This window comes from Lithobates pipiens, unplaced genomic scaffold (assembly GCF_037356315.1).
Source record: "Lithobates pipiens isolate NorthernLeopardFrog02 unplaced genomic scaffold, aLitPip1_a1.2 Scaffold_1, whole genome shotgun sequence".
Taxonomy (NCBI): Eukaryota; Metazoa; Chordata; class Amphibia; order Anura; family Ranidae; genus Lithobates; species Lithobates pipiens.
In genome coordinates, this window is record NW_027507685.1 from 189,083,704 (window position 1) to 189,100,325 (window position 16,622).

At 44.2% G+C, this 16,622-nt stretch overlaps 1 protein-coding gene across 2 annotated transcripts in view; it reads right to left on the reverse strand.

Moving 5' to 3' along the window:
* Positions 1-16,622, reverse strand: part of AKNA (AT-hook transcription factor) — a 104,943-nt gene that overhangs the window by 21,763 nt on the left and 66,558 nt on the right. For both annotated transcript variants that reach the window (XM_077479039.1, XM_077479040.1), the window contains exons 16-20: positions 14,818-14,928; positions 7,672-7,763; positions 5,609-5,698; positions 4,851-4,952; positions 2,233-2,337 (exon numbers count right to left, since the gene is read on the reverse strand). In XM_077479039.1, the coding sequence (XP_077335165.1) occupies positions 2,233-2,337; positions 4,851-4,952; positions 5,609-5,698; positions 7,672-7,763; positions 14,818-14,928 (500 nt within the window). The remainder of the gene's footprint in view (positions 1-2,232; positions 2,338-4,850; positions 4,953-5,608; positions 5,699-7,671; positions 7,764-14,817; positions 14,929-16,622) is intronic.

Here is a 16,622-nt window from a genome sequence, read left to right on the forward strand (position 1 = left end):
CTCCCCCATCATCTCCATATAGCCCCCCAATCACAGCTGGCCTCTCCCTGGCAATTTCCATTAATTACCCCATTAGAGGTCAACTCTGCCCTGATCATGGCTAACCTGATAACCCTTTCACTCTCACATCACTTCTGTACAACAGCCTAAATTACCCCGTCCTCAACAAACACCTCTCCATAGCAGCCTACAATAATTATTTTTCACACTTACCTCATCAAAGAACATTGACCTCCACCCAGCTACTTCCACTGACCCCCACAACACAAATCACATTTCAACCCCACAGTCTACTTGGCCTTTTACACTTATTTTTCATCACTTTTTCAAAAAGCTTCATTCACCACACTTAGGCCTCATGTACACTGGGCAGGAGCAAAGGTGTCCAGGGGAGGAAAACGCAGCTTACAAAATGTGCCTAAAGCCACGTTTTTCAAATGCGTTTCAGCCTGTTCAGGTGCGTCAAAGCATTTGGGGGTTTATTCCATTGGCCAGAATATTCATTTATTCTGGGCAATGGAATGACTGAACTCTCAATAGCTAAATATGTCTACCATTTAGGTGTGTTTCCAGGCCTTTTTGGCACCTTCTGCATTTTTTTTTGCACCTAAATTCTCCTCTCTTGAATGCACAAGTGATGTTTTGGACACATAGGCCCGCATAGAGGGGCATGTAGAGGCTGAAAAAAAATCAAACGCCTGTAAAAGCGACGTTTTTGATGCCCAGTGTGCATATGAGCCCTTAATGCACACCTCTAACCCAGCATCCTCTATTCACTTCCTTTTGCATTTGTATTCCCTTGGGCCAGTGATTTATACTCCCTGGTCTCTGCTCACCTCAGCACTCCATCTTCTGTTTATCCACGCTTACAATAGAATAGTACTCTTGCTTAGTCATTTATACTCCATGGTCACTGACCGCCATTCATCCCCTCTTTATATCTGTACTTCTCCTTATAAGTAATTTATACTCCCTGTTCCCTACTCACCTCTGCTCATCTACCTCCATTCGGCCCCCTTTTACATTCGTACTTTTGCTTATAAGTCTATTATACTCCCTGTTCCCCACTTACCTCTGCTCATCAACCTTCATTCAGCCAGTAAGCAGGTGCAGTCTACTTTCTTCATGACAGATGGTGCCCTCCCATTGTGGCAATTTTGTGGGAGAAGAAATCACGAGGAACAGGGTTCCTCTATGACTTCCTGTGTTACTGAGGGAGCTGCCATCCCATGTTGCATTAGCGGCCATTTTGGGTCAGGCAGAACCTATTTAGGGCCCTAGCTCCCAGTTTTGGCACGCATTTGTGAGTGGATAGAGGAGAGACAGGTAGGCACCTTGCCTGTTAAGACAGTATTTGTGTTGAAGAAAGGTTCCTGAAAAGGAGGGAAAGTATAGGGTCACACGTCTTCTGGACACCTTCCTGATTGGGCACGAGAGGCCTAGGCCACATTCTTTCCCCTCTCAACGGACGCTGTCAGTCTGGCTGGAATCTGCTTCTTTCACATAGCTGAAAACCATGAGTGCACCCAGTTGGGTAGCTTCCCCACTGGGTTTGTTGTGAACTGTTGTTACATTACTTCAATACAAATTTTAAATCACACCTGACTTTGTTAATTATTCCTGCCTTACACGCTGAACTCCACCTACAAGCCCCCTCTTTCATAAGTACTCAACCTTTATAAGTCTATTATTCTCCCTTTTCCCCATGTACCTCTGCTCGTCATCCTCCACTCAGCCCCACTTATAGTTGTACTTACCCTATTTAGGTAATTTATACTCCCTTATTCCTGCTCACCAACCCCCATTCAGTTCCTTCTTATAGCTCCCTGCTCTCCTCTGCTTGCCAACCTCTAATCAGCCCCACCTTTGTACTTTCCCTTTATAAGTCCTTTATACTCCCTGCTTACTTCTGCTACCCAACCTTCATTCAGCCCCCTCTTTTATAATCCCCTCTGCTCTTCCTTATATTAAACTCCCTGATCCTCCTCCCCCCTATCACCTTGGCTTACCAACCTTTTTTCAACCCCCTCTTATAGCTCTACCCCACATTATAAATAAAACTCCCTGACCCCCCCCTCACCTTTGCTCACCAACTTCCATTCAGCCCCTAAAGAAATTTAGAAAATATCCTTTTTGGTGTATATCCCAATTCCGGAACAGACACAGTCTCTTATAAACTCTCTTCCTGATCACTAGAAAAATTCGTAATCCTACATCCTAAAATTAACTCACCAGTTCTTGGTGTATTATCAGATCCATTCTTCCCCTTACATAAGGGACAGGCTGGATGTGTAGGAGGGACACTCTCCTCCTCCTCCATTGATGTTTTCATGGTAACTGCAGAGAACACAATTATGGAATCATTAAAAAATCATTAAAAAAGAGAAGAATATAGATGCAAAGTTGAAGAGTGTTCTGTACTCCGTTGCCATTAATGTCCAATCTAAACAAGCCTCATATAAAAGGTATGCTCCCAGAAGAACCAATTGGATTAAAGTGTTTAAAGTAGTGCAGGTTAGAGAATGAGAGGAAGGATGTCATTGGTTGCTATGAAAACCCTGATTTGATTCCCATTGAAGTTTTGTAGGGGTAAATTGGCATCTCATGCAAGCATCTTGCAAATGAAGGAATTTTGCATGGACATGGGCAAACATTTCATTTAGTCAATGCCAGAGAGGGGTGGGCAGTTATACAAAATGCCTACAATAAGTAATATCTGCTAAGACAATAGTCCATCCAGTTCAACCTGTGTAGGTGTATGTGTGTCAGTGTCTATAATTATTTCCCATATCCCTGTATGCTGTGTTCTTTAACATGCACGTCCAAGAGTCTTTTTAAAGTAACCATACACCCCTGTTGCCACCACCAATTGTGGAAGAGAGTGCCACATCAAGTTCCCTCCCAAGAATCTCTTCTCCAGCGAGAATACGTTTAGTGCTTGTAGTCGTTCCTCGTAATTAAGGTCCTCCAGTCCCCTTATTAATTTTGTTGCCCTTCTCTGGACTCTCTCCAGCATATCTCTTCTGAGGACTGGTGACCAGAAATGGACTTAATACTCCCAGATGTAGCCTAACCAGAGTTTTATAAAGTGGCAGGATTATAGTTTTATCTCTGGAGTATATCCCCTTTTTATGAATGATAATATTCTGCCAGCTCAGGTAGCTGCAGTTTGACATTGCATACTATTGCTCATTCTGTCTTGTACTATGACCCCCAGATCTTTCTCCATCCTTGATTCACCCAGAGGTTCTTCCCCTATTGAGTAGTTTGTGTTTATGTTTTTAGCCCCCCTCCCCCCCCCCCCCCATGTGCATTACTTTACATTTCTCCACATTAAACCTCATTTACCATATAGTTGCCCACCCTGTTATTTTATTCAGTTCGTTCTGTAAAATTTTTATATTCTAATGTGAAGTTTATTGCCCTGCTTATTTTTGTGTCATCAGCAAAAACTGAGATTGAGCTATGTATCCCATCCTCTATATCATTTATGAATACATTAATCAGAATTGGTCCCAAGACAGAGCCTTGGGGTACCCTACTTGGCACTCCAGACCAGTACATGTTATTTATCACCACCCTTTGGACACGCCCCTGTAACCAGTTTTCTATCCAAGAACAAACCCTATGGTCCATAACTACAGATCTCGGTTTAAGAATTTATGGGAAACTGTATCTAATGCTTTTGAAAAATCCAGGTACACCACATCCACAGGCCTCCCCTATCTAGATGGCATCGCATTGATGGCGCAGTGCATTGTGGGCCGTGAGCACCACACGAATTTGTCGCGAACGGCCCATAACGTTCGGTATTCGTCGAACGTGCCAACAGCCGATTTTCAAGTCGAACGTATGTTCAACTCGAACACGAAGCTCATCCCTACTAATGATACTGTTTTCTTCAGCAAATTCTTGGATATAGTCCCTTATTATCCCCTCCAATTATTTACTTACTATTGATGTTAGGCTGACTGTCCTGTAGTTTCCAGGAATGTCTCTGCCCTTTTTTGAATATTGGTACCACATTGGCTTTTCCCCAATCAGCTGGCCCAATTTCTGTAGGCATGCTGTTCCCAAAGATTAGGATGGTCTAGCTATAACTTGACTGAGTTCTTTAAGAACTCTCAAGTGTTAAGCCATCTGGTCTTGGAGATTTATTTGTGTTTAGCTTTTCTAGCCTTGTTTTGGAAAGTAACATTAACATTAACTGGTCCCCGGATTTTCCAAAATGAATATCCCAAGTAGGTTCCCTGGGTGGCCGGGTAAATGAGGAAACACCAAGTTTACAAACAATTGGGGAAATACGCCCATACGTGTATGCCAGCAAATACAAGCATCAGCGTATACCCGCATAAAGCATATTTTGTCATTCATTGTTATAGCCAGAATCAGGCAGCAGCTGGGGTTCCTGGGCACCACAAATACAGGTGCATTTTAACTGTAAATATAAAGAGAACATGCTTCCTCCGATAGCATCTTCTAGTATTAGATTTTCCTAAAAATAATTACATGATGCATATCATTCTGATGTGCCTAGAGCAGATGATGCCAAATGCAGCTCTGCCCAGAGCTACCATAAGGCTCAGCCATTTTTACTCTGATTCAGGTGGAACAAATTGAATCTATGGCCAGGTTATGGACATTAAGTAAAACATGTTTCTATAGCTGTAGGCATTGTGGAGCAATTCAAATTCAAAGTAAGTGGAGCAAATTGTGGAACAAATTAAAATTCACAGCAGAAGAATTGCAGATTTTAATGTGATTCTGTGGGCAGCAAAGTCTTTGTTTGGTGCCACTCGTCTACCCCTGCATGCCTGTCATGTATCTAGATGTATCTAACTGGCTCATACCATGCTTCTTTCTTTCGGGTTCTTGGCATCTCTGGCAATGTGGCACACTGACACGTTCAGTCACGTCAATCGGTACAGGATTTAAAAACCGGTATCGTGTTCCTAAGGAAGCAAAAAAATATTTTTATTGTGACCCTGTCTGTTAAAAAAAAGACGTGTAAGAGGTTATACTTGCCTAGTCCAGGGACCATTTTTTATATTATTAACTATACTTATCTAGTCTGGCAACCAATCTTTGAATCTTTGCTACAAAGCCACCTGAAGAAATTCCTTACATCAGTGCTATGTCTTGTATGTGTCAGGGGGAAATTCTTTGGGCAGCTTTGCAATTCATAGAAGAAAGGTTCCAAGAGAAGGTAACCATTTTTTTTATTGTCTATTTTATAAATGATAAACAATTAAAACTTTTTTTTGTTTGCTTTTGTTAGTGAATATTTTTACACATATACATTAACATATATTTACACATTTCACATTGAAAAAGCACAAAAGTTTAATTTGTAAATAATTTTTCATTGCTTTGTACCATCGCTGACAGCTGAAATGAAAACAAAACAGTTGCGGTAGGTATCGGTAAATCATATAGGCGAGTACTAAAAAAAAAAAAGTATCGGTACTCATACTCGTTGCATCCCTAGTGTAAATAAACTAGGCTCAGCAATTGGGTTAACCAGGCAACTAGCATTCAAAAGAGTGTCGGCAATGGTGGCCACCATGTTTCTTGCATGGTAGCGTTACCATAAGTTCTAATAACTCACCTGTATATGGCCCTTGGATTCCTTTTCCTTCTTGAGTAGCTTGACGTGTAGGGTCATGGTCATGTGGCACAGAGTTTCTCCATCGTTGTTCTGTGAATCACATAAATTAACATAAAAATTACATTTGTGTAGATTTTCCCTCACAGGCAAATGTCATGAACTGGCCATACATTACTACATTTCCTTCAACTATGTAGTGCAAGAGCCTGATTGCATACAAATTGAAAATGATTTAGGTTGGACCTCATTCATCATTATATGGTTTCAGTAAAGCTAAATGAAAATTGTAAAAGAAAATTGTATGGCCAGCCTACATGTGTGGCACATACTATTAGGTAGTTGTTTAGGTGCATGGTAAGACGTTGAGCTCTGGCCAGATAGTAGCCTACCGCAGCCTACAATTGGTTTTCTAAGGGCTTGTTCACATTATGTGCAATGACCTGTGTTTTTTCTACACTGGATAAAAACAAGTCACTGCTACAGCACATGAAAATGATGCCAAAGCTGCACTGGCCTGCATGGTAAAACGCTGTGTTTCACCATGCAGGTGAGTGAGAACCTATTCTTAAAGGGGTTGTAAAGCTTTGTGTTTTTTCACCTTAATGCATCCTATGGTTAACTTTTTTATTAACCACTCCACCTCCAGAAGATTTACCCCCCCCCCCCCCCTTCATGACCAGGCTATTTTTTGCTATATAGCGAAAAAAAAAACATACATTTTAATTGGGTACAACGTCACACGACCATGCAATTGTCAGTTGAAGTAATGCAAATGATAATTAAAATGTATGTTCTTTTTTTTTCGCCACAAATAGAACTTTCTTTTGGTGGTATTTGATCACCTCTGCAGTTTTTTTTTATTTTAATTTTTTTGCGCTATAAACAAAAAAGATCGACAATTTAAAAAAAAAACATTTTTTTTTAACTTTGATGCTCTAAGATACATCCTGTCTTCATTTATTTAGGGCAATATGTATTCTGCTCCATATTTTTGGTAAATAAAAATACCAATAAGTGTATATTGATTGGTTTGCGCAAAAGTTATAGCGTCTACAAAGTATCGGAAGGACCACACATGAAAACCACTGCAAAGATTGCCTAAGCCCACGTACACACGGTCGGAGATTTTGCCAACCAAATCCGTCGGATTTTGCCCATCGGATTTAGTCCGACGGATTGTGTCCGAAACTGTTGCATACACATGGTCGGGCCAAGTTGGCAAAAAATCCGATCTTTCAGAACGTGATGACGTAATTTCGTTACGATGGGACTACATTCAGGCTAGTAGCCAATAGCTTTGATGTAGGAATTTGATCTGAGCATGCGTGGCACTTGGTCCGATGAAAATGCTCTACACATGATCGGATTAGGTCCGTCCGGCCCAGTTGGTCGGGAAATATTTTCAACATGTTGGAAAATTGGGTCGGACGGAGATTTGGACGGAATCAGTCCGATCCATACCACACACAGTCGGATTATCTGACGACACGGTCCGATAAGACTCATTCCGACAGATTCTCCGACCGTGTGTACAAGGGCTAAGAAGTGGTATGCTGCCAGCTAGGTACCCTCAGATGTCTTGCAAGCTGATTGTGCCTCAAGTGACCTATTCTTTCATTGTCATTATATTTTTAACTTAAAAAAGATATGCCCAATTTTTTTGCATTACTTTTGGTACAAGCCATGTATTATGATTACAGATCCGCTTTAAGAGAGAAGCATGGGAAATGCTTTTTTTTTTTAATCTTACCGAGCGTTCAAATATCGCTTTTTGCTATAAGCCCCCCCCCTACCCCACGCTCACTGGAGCAATGAGGTGTGGAGAGGATGGGAGCTGGCTGGCTCAGGCTTTCAGCGGCTCACTGAAAGGCTGAGCCAGGTGCCAATCCAGGCAAGTGGGTGGATCTCCAGCATACGGTTGCATTCTTGGCCAGCCTGGACAACCTTTGGCTGTACTTTAATTAGTGAGTGTGTGTGTGGGGTTTTTTTTCTGGGTCATCTTATAAAAAAGTTGAACAGATTTAAAAGAGAACCCAGCTCTACAAGCTGACTGAGACACTTGCCTTCCCTTGAGTCATTAACTGGTGCCCTCTGTCTGTAAATTGGTGTCTCCAAGCGAGGGGAAAAGTGAGGACCTTCCTCACTGTGTTGTGTCCTGCAAAGAACAAATAGGATTAATTTCATCATTAAAACATATTCTCCTCTCATCCTAGTTAACAAATAAGGTTAAAATTGTAAGAGTAGTTTAGGGTAGAAGACCGGTACAGTCTAGTAACAGTGCGTATTGTTTTTCATCCTTTAAGTATCTTTACCTTCTCAAAATGAGAAATATGGCCAAAGCTTTTTTGGCTATACTTCTAAGGATCACAGGAGTGCAGTTTGTTCTGCACTCCTGTGACCCGTTTTCAGCAGATATGGGCTAAAGTCTGCTGTCAGCTGACGTCACTCAGCCAGTCCAGGCTCGGAAAAGATCATCTCAACCATGTTGTTGGGATCCACACAGATGCCTGGACCGGCACCTGGCTCAGCCTCCCAGCTGGTCATCAGCCCCATCTGCCTCCTCCACAACCTCACTGAAGCGCTGGAGGGGAGAGCAGAAAGCCACTGACTATCTGACTGAAACCATGAATAAGACCGAGACAGAAGTACAATTAAATCACACTTGGCCAGAGTTCAATAACCAGATTGGGTAATCAGTCAGGCCAGAAGTCAGGGATCCAAGTAGAGCAACAGCAAGCAGGATAAGGAGCCAGAAGGGATGCCAGCAAGCCAGTCTTTAAACAGATGGTTTCTTGTGATGTGACCAAGGCGAAGGCAGAGGAGAAGTGAGCTGGACAGCTTTAAGTAGGCAGGTCAGGTGAGCATGATCAGGAACAGCTGGTAACTGTGGAGAGAGATGAGAGCTGGCAATTAGCCGACAGCTGAGCAGCCATCCCAGAGAAGGAAGGGCTAAGCCAGCCCTGACAGTACCCCCTCCTCAATGACCCCTCTCCCTCGGAGGGCCACTGGGCTGGAGGGGAAAGCATCTATGGAACTCGCGGAGGAGGACAGGGGCATGTACGTCCGAGGATGAAACCCAAGAGCGTTCCTCCGGACCGTACCCCTTCCAATGCACCAGGTACTGTATGCTCCCACGGAACCTACGGGAGTCAACAATGGATTGTACCTCATACTCCTCATGGTTCTCAACCTGAATAGGGTGAGGGCGTGGCACAGAGGTGGTAAATCAGTTACAGACCTCTCCCTCGGAGGGCCACTGGGCTGGAGGGGAAAGCATCTATGGAACTCGCGGAGGAGGACAGGGGCATGTACGTCCGAGGATGAAACCCAAGAGCGTTCCTCCGGACCGTACCCCTTCCAATGCACCAGGTACTGTATGCTCCCACGGAACCTACGGGAGTCAACAATGGATTGTACCTCATACTCCTCATGGTTCTCAACCTGAATAGGGTGAGGGCGTGGCACAGAGGTGGTAAATCAGTTACAGACCAACGGTTTCAATAAGGAGACATGAAATACATTTGAGATGCGCATACTAGGAGGAAGGTCCAATGTGTAAGCCACTGGGTTAATCCTGCAAAGGATACGGAAAGGCCCAATAAACCGAGGTGCAAACTTCAGTGAGAGAACACGAAGCTGGAGGTTGCGAGATGACAGCCAGACCCTGTCCCCAACTTGGTAGGAAGGCGCAGGCAGACATCTGCGGTCAGCATGGAGTCTGTACCTATCATTAGCATGACGCAAAGCCTCCTGGACTTGTACCCAAGTGGAACGAAGACCACGGAGATGCTCCTCTAACGCAGGAATGCTCTGCGGAACAAACGAGTCAGGCAACATGGAAGGTTGGAAACCATAATTCGCCATAAATGGAGACAATTGGGAGGCAGAATTCAAGGCACAGTTGTGAGCAAACTCTGCCCATGGTAATAGATCTGACCAGTTGTTATGGTGGTAAGAAATATAGCAACGCAGGAATTGCTCCAAGGACTGATTGGCTCGCTCTGCAGCCCCATTAGACTGCGGGTGATACGCAGGAGAGAACGCAAGCTGGATTCCCAACTGTGCACAAAAGGCTCGCCAGAACCGGGAGACAAACTGACTGCCCCTGTCCAAGACAATCACCTTGGGTAGCCCATGTAAACTAAAGATCTCCCGAGCAAAAATGGAAGCCAGTTCCTTAGAGGTAGGCAACTTCTTAAGTGGAATACAATGAAACATCTTTGAGAACCGGTCAACCACCATAAGGATAACAGTGTTGCCTCAAAAGTTGGGCAACTCCACAATGAAATCCATTGACAGGTGAGTCCAGGGCCTCTCTCCCCTTTGGGTATCGGTTGTAGGAGGCCCACTGGAAGGTGTCGTGGAGTCTTACTGTGAGCACACACGGGACAGGCAGCTACGAAGGCAGTAACATCAGCCCTTAGATTAGGCCACCAGAATTGTTGGGAAATTGCCCAAATGAGTTGATTCTTCCCAGGATGGCAAGCTGCCTTGAGAGAATGGTAAGTCTGGAGCACAGCAGTATGGAGACTCTCTGGGACAAAGCAGCGGTCACAAGGTTTCTCAGGAGGAGCATGGACCTGAGCAGCAAGAATTTTGGCACCCAAAGGAGAAGTAAGACTGGTGCGAACCGTAGCCAAGATACGATCAGGAGGAATCATAGGAACCGGAACTGACTCCGACTTGGAAGTGGAGGAAAATTGTCATGAAAAGGCATCAGCCCTTACATTCTTAGTACCGGGTAAGAATGAGACAATGTAATTAAAGCTTGACAAGAAAAGAGCCAATCGCGCCCTTCTGGTAGAGAGTCGCTTAGCCTCAGACAAGAATGTGAGATTCTTATGGTCAGTAAGAATAAGAACAGGCACAGTGGTACCTTCAAGGAGATGTCTCAATTCTTTCAGGGCTAAAATGATCGCCAACAGCTCTCTGTCACCAATCTCATAATTGCACTCAGCAGGTGACAATTTCTTGGAAAAGTAGCCACGCGGATGCATAGCGCTCTCAGACTTAGGACGTTGAGACAGAAGGGCGCCAACTCCAGTCTCAGAAGCATCAACTTCTAGGATAAAAGGCAACATAGGATCAGGATGTGACAACACAGGAGCAGAAACAAAGGCAGCCTTGAGAGTCTCAAAGGCCTTAATGGACTCCGGAGACCAACTCTGTGGGTTACTGTCCTTTCTGGTCATATCAGTCAGGGGCTTAACCATAGACGAGAAGTTACAAATAAACTTCCGATAGTAGTTGGCAAAACCGAGGAAGCGCTGCAGAGGACGTAAACCCACGGGTCGAGGCCACTGTGGGGCTGCCGAAATTTTCTCTGGGTCCATCGAAAAACCAGCAGTGGAAATGACATAGCCCCGGAATGTAGCCTGTTCACGATGGAACTCGCACTTCTCCAGTTTACAATAGAAATTGTTCTCAGTTTCTGAAGCACACGACAGATATCTGTGTGGTGGCTCTCCAGGGACTTGGAAAATATGAGGATATCATTGAGAAAAACCAGCACACATAACTGCAACAAATCTCGGAGGACATCGTTAATAAATTCCAGGAAAACAGCTGGGGTGTTACAAAGGTCAAAAGGCATTACGAGGTATTCATAATGGCTTGTTCTGGTATTAAAAGCAGTTTTCCACTCGTCGCCCTCCTTAATGCGCACGAGATTGTATGCCCCTCTCAAGTCGAGCTTTGTGAAAACTGTTGCTCCCTTGAGGCGGTCAAATAATTCTGTAATCAATGGAATCGGGTAGGCATTCTTAATCGTGACATGATTGAGACCCCTATAATCTATACAAGGTCTCAGTTCACCGCTCTTCTTCTTCACAAAGAAGAAACCAGCATCAGCAGGAGACGAGGATTTGTTGATGAAACCTCGAGAAAGTGCGTCAGCAACATACTGCTCCATGGCCTTATCCTCCAAGACCGACAAAGGGTAAACCCGGCCATGAGGAGGTATGGCACCAGGTTGAAGGTCAATTGTGCAATCATAAGACCAGTGTGAAGGCAAACTACCGGCTTGACCTTTATCAAAGACATCGCTAAAATCGCTGTACTCCGGCAGGGAGGGGAGTAAAGAGGTGCAGAGGACCTTGGATACCTTCAGGAAGCATGTCTCACTGCATTGTGGTGACCAGGAGAGAACCTCAGCATGGCGCCAAACAAAAGAGGGGTTGTGCCTCTGTAATTAAGGATAATCAATAACCAGAGGAAATCTGGGTGATGAAATAACTTGGAATTGGATTATCTCATGATGAAGAGCCCCTACGGCCATGGACAACGGAACCGTCTCATGAGTCACATGGGCAGGCTGTAAAGGTCTCCCATCAAGAGCCTCAATGGCAAGTGGAATCGAGTGCTGCGAAAAAAATGCAGCATCAATGAACAGGCCTGCAGCTCCAGAGTCGATTAGAGCCTGTATCTTGATGGACGACTCAGCCCAAGAAAGGGTGACCGAAACCAGGGGCTTATCATTCTGGATAACTGGGGACAAAACAATGCCACCTAAGGCCTGTCCATGACAGGACCTCAAGGTTCGGGCGTTCCCTGGACTGGTAGGACAAGACTTCAAAAAGTGACCTGCCTGTCCACAATAAAGGCACAATCTCTCCCTCCTCCTAAAGGCTTTCTCATCCGCAGAGAGACGCGTGAAGCCCAGGTGCATGTGTTCATCTTCACTGACCGACTCAGTACCAGGAGGCATGGGAGGTGAGGGAGGCATGGGTGGGACTACAAAGCTCGGAGGCAAACGTACAGGAGGCTTCCGCAAGCGCTCCTTAAGAGAAAGTCTTTCTCTGAGTCTGGAGTCAATGAGGATGGCAAACGAGATCAAGCTCTCTGGCTCAGTGGGTATATCTCAGGCTGCTATCTCATCCTTGATGGAATCCGAGAGTCCATGAGAAAAAGCAGCAACGAGGGCCTCATTGTTCCAAGCAACCTCCGCTGCTAGAGTACGGAATTCAATGGCGTAGTCGGCAACAGTTGTGGTACTCTGATGGACATGAGGCACTTGGCAGCAGAAGTGGAGCGTGTGGGAACATCAAATATGTTTTTAAAGGAGGCCACAAACTGAGGGTAACTCAAGACAACAGGTTTTTGCGTCTCCCATAGAGGGTTAGCCCAGGCCAAGGCTCTCTCAGAAAGCAAAGATATCATGAAACCTACTTTGCTTCTGGATCACCCCCAAATCGCTGGGGAAGCGGAGCGGAACCAGACATAGCTCTTATAGAGGTAATACTCCAGGCGAGTGCCTGCACAGAGACTGGCGCAGCAGCAGGGGCGGCCTGCGACTCAGGTTGTACCGGAGCAGCCATCGTGGGGGATTCCAGGTGAGCCGTGCGACTCAGGAGCGTTTGTAACACCATGACAAATTGATCCATGCTGTGATCTTGCTCATCCAATCTGGAAAAAATATTACCAGCAAGTGGATTGACTGTATCTTCTGAATTCATGACCTTCACCTTCTGTCAGAAACCATGAATCAGACCAAGACAGAAGTACAATTAAATCATACTTGTTTATTAAATAAAAAGGTAATTAGAAAAAGCGTAGTCAAAGCATAGCCAGAGTCCAGTAACCAGATCAGGTAGTCAGCCAGGCCAGAGTTCAATAACCAGATCGGGTAATAAGCCAGGCCAGAAGTCAGGGAGCCAAGTAGAGCAACAGCAAGCAGGATAAGGAGCCAGAAGAGATGCCAGCAAGCCAGTCTTTAAACAGAACCGCAGGAGATGGTTTCTTGTGATGTGACCAAGGCGAAGGCAGAGGTGAAGTGAGCTGGACAGCTTTAAGTAGGCAGGTCAGACAAGCATGATCAGGAACAGCTGGTAACTGTGGAGAGAGATGAGAGCTGGCAATTAGCTGACAGCTGAGTAGCCAGCCCAGAGAAGGAAGGGCTAAGCCAGCCCTGACACTGTCCCAGTGTTCTATCGAGAAATGCCCTCCGTTGAAAAAATGCCTCCAATGGGTCTGCGCATGCGCAGTACGCAAAGTCACTCCAGCTGATATGTTGATCAGCTGGCGTGACGTCAATACGGCGAATGCGCAGATCTTTGGAGGCAGTATCTGACTATCTGCTAAGTGCAGAGACAGAATGAAATTGTTAGATTCTGCTTAACTGTTGCAGGGTGGGTTTTGGCTGTATTGAACGGCTTGTTTTCTGTCTGTTGCACAGCGGCTTGAGTGTGTTAATGGGGTTTTGGCTGTGTCTAAGGGCGGGTTAAAACACACATTCTCCCTCTGTGCTTAGCAGGTTGTCAGATACTGCCACATATGATCTGCTCATGCGGAGTGTTGCCATCACGCCAGCTGGTCAACATATCACCTGGAGTGACTGGGCAGACCCTTCCAATGCATTTTTTGATGGAGAGCATTTCTAGAGGTAGACTGATAAGGTCAATAATTTTCTCTCTTTTCTTGTTGGGATGTTATTCTATGGTAGTTTGGTAGTTCGTCTCAGTCCAAAAAGGCCTAACTGGCACCTAGTGCTGTATTCCCCCCCCCCCCCTCCCATTGGTACCTCTTAGGGTGCATTAACACTTGGTATTTCCAGATAACACAACAAAACACACAGTAAACACATGTTGTGCTACACAGTTTGGAAAAATGTTGCAAATGCACATTGAGCTTATGGTGCTATAAATTATTAATGGTACCCAAGCTTGGTTAGCAGACGTGAGTTTTGGCACACAGATTGTAAGCTCTTTGAGGGCAGAGACTAAAATGAATGTAAAGTTATATATATAGCGCAGACCCAGCACTATATATAAAGTCATATCCCCCAACGTTTTGAGATGGGAATGAGGGGCACCTATCAGCAAAAGTATGCAGGTATAGGAGCATAGGACACACCCCTTGCCACACCCCCTTAAAGGAGAATTGTACAAAAAAATAAGATTGCTTAAACCCACAAGTGTTTTTTTACCACTACTATTCCTTTATTTTGGCTTTTGGAGTCTGCAAATGCAGCAATTTAGAAATCAAATGAAAGGTTTAGCACTGGGAAACACTTTTTGATAGATAAAAAGTGCATTTTATATACCTCCTATATAGATCAGACCAAAATGAGGGACAGAGGGACATTGCTCCAAATCAGGGACAGTCCCTCGAAATCAGGGACAGTTGGGAGGTATGTATAAGTACCTGAAATAAATAAAAATGCCAAGGGTTTAATACTGATGACATTTGTACTCCTAACACCATTCACTCACTGAACAATGGCTTGCTTGCTCATCTTCCCCCAGGCTGGTGATTGGTTCAGGCTGTTCTCTAGGTGGTGACGGAGCTGAGTCACTTCCTTCTGTAAATTGTGGATGGCCTCACTGGAGGGGAAAAAAACAAAAAATCCAAGGAACGTGAATAACAGAACAAGCCATGGCATGATATACTACTGCCAAGCTTTTAATACCTCAGAACTTTTTACAATGCAGAAGATACGTCCACTTACCTAGTGATCAGTGGCCAAAGACAGAGAAATCAAACTGGTTATCGCTCTTAATACTTACAAGACATTCTTAGCAAGCTCTTCCATATCTGTGCAGTTTGATAACATCATTCCTTGTGTACATGCATAGGCACATTGGTGTAAACAAATAATGATTGCATATATGCACGTAGTTTTCATACTAACAAACTAACTTGGCACACAGTCAGCAAGCCTTTGTCTGAAGAATACAGCAACACCTAGCTACCAGTTACCAAACACAAACCCCAGGAGATCCGGGATGAGTCAGGAAATGCTGAGGAAGAGGAGAGGCATAGAAAAGACATGGGTGTTTATTGAACAAATATTGTATCGGGAAGGGAATCGTCATTCCCGATTTTATTACTCATCTGTGTCTTGCTCTGAATATCTACTCTTCCAAGTCAAACACTGTTACATACTTGCATAGGTCGAAAAAAGACACAAGTCCATCAAGTCCAACCTATGTGTGTGATTATGTGTCAGCATTACATTGTATATCCCTGTATGTTGCGGTCGTTCAGATGCTTATCTAATAGTTTCCTGCATTATTTAAATTTTTTCTACATTGAACCTCATTTGCCATGTAGTTGCCCACCCCATTAATTTGTTCAGATCTTCTTGCAAGGTTTTCACATCCTGCGGAGAAGTTATTGCCCTGCTTAGCTTGGTATCATCCGCAAATACAGAGACTGAACTGTTTACCCCATCCTTCAGGTCGTTTATGAACAAATTAAATAGGATTGGTCCCAGCACAGAACCCTGTGGGACTCCACTACCCAACCCTGATCATTCCGAGTACTCCCCATTTATCACCACCTCTGAACTCGCCCTTGTAGCCAGTTTTCAATCCATGTACTCTTAACTTCCTGGTGGAAAGCTAAAGGGATTATTTACTTATCTCAGGTGTATGTAGAAAGAACATTTTATCTCCTCTGATGTTCTATAAGAAGGGGCTGGTATGTCTAATAAATTCTTTTTCAAGTACCTCCTACTACAGCACACGGTGCAAGCCTATTTTGGATTGCTGGAAGTGGACTTGACTACATCTCCTTTGGAACATCTTATGGCAGACCCTTATATCAATAAATTGGTAAATACATTTTATAATGCCTTAGAGAAGGTTCACACTCCTTTGTTTCCTCTCCTCTTGGGGGAAATGGATGTCTTACCTTCCTAATCTCGCAGATGAAGATTGGGAAGAGGTTGTGAAAACTTTCCTGCAAGATGTTATTAGCACGGCTGATAAACGCATATTTTAAATGTATTCACCAATTGCACTACACTCCAGCTAAACTGAATCGTATGGGGTTGACTGAAAAAGCTTGATGCCCTAAGTATGGGGGAAGTTTCAGCTAATGTTTTGTATATGTTTTAGGCTTGCCTAAACCTATCCCCTTTTTAGTCTGAATTATTTGACGTGCTAACAACCCATCTGGTTTGCAAGCTCCAAAAACTACAGAAGTTTGCCTACTTGGCGTTTATAATAATTCTCCACTTACCTGTAATCGTATTATGTTTTGTCTGATATATTTCTGTGCAAAAAAGGAGATT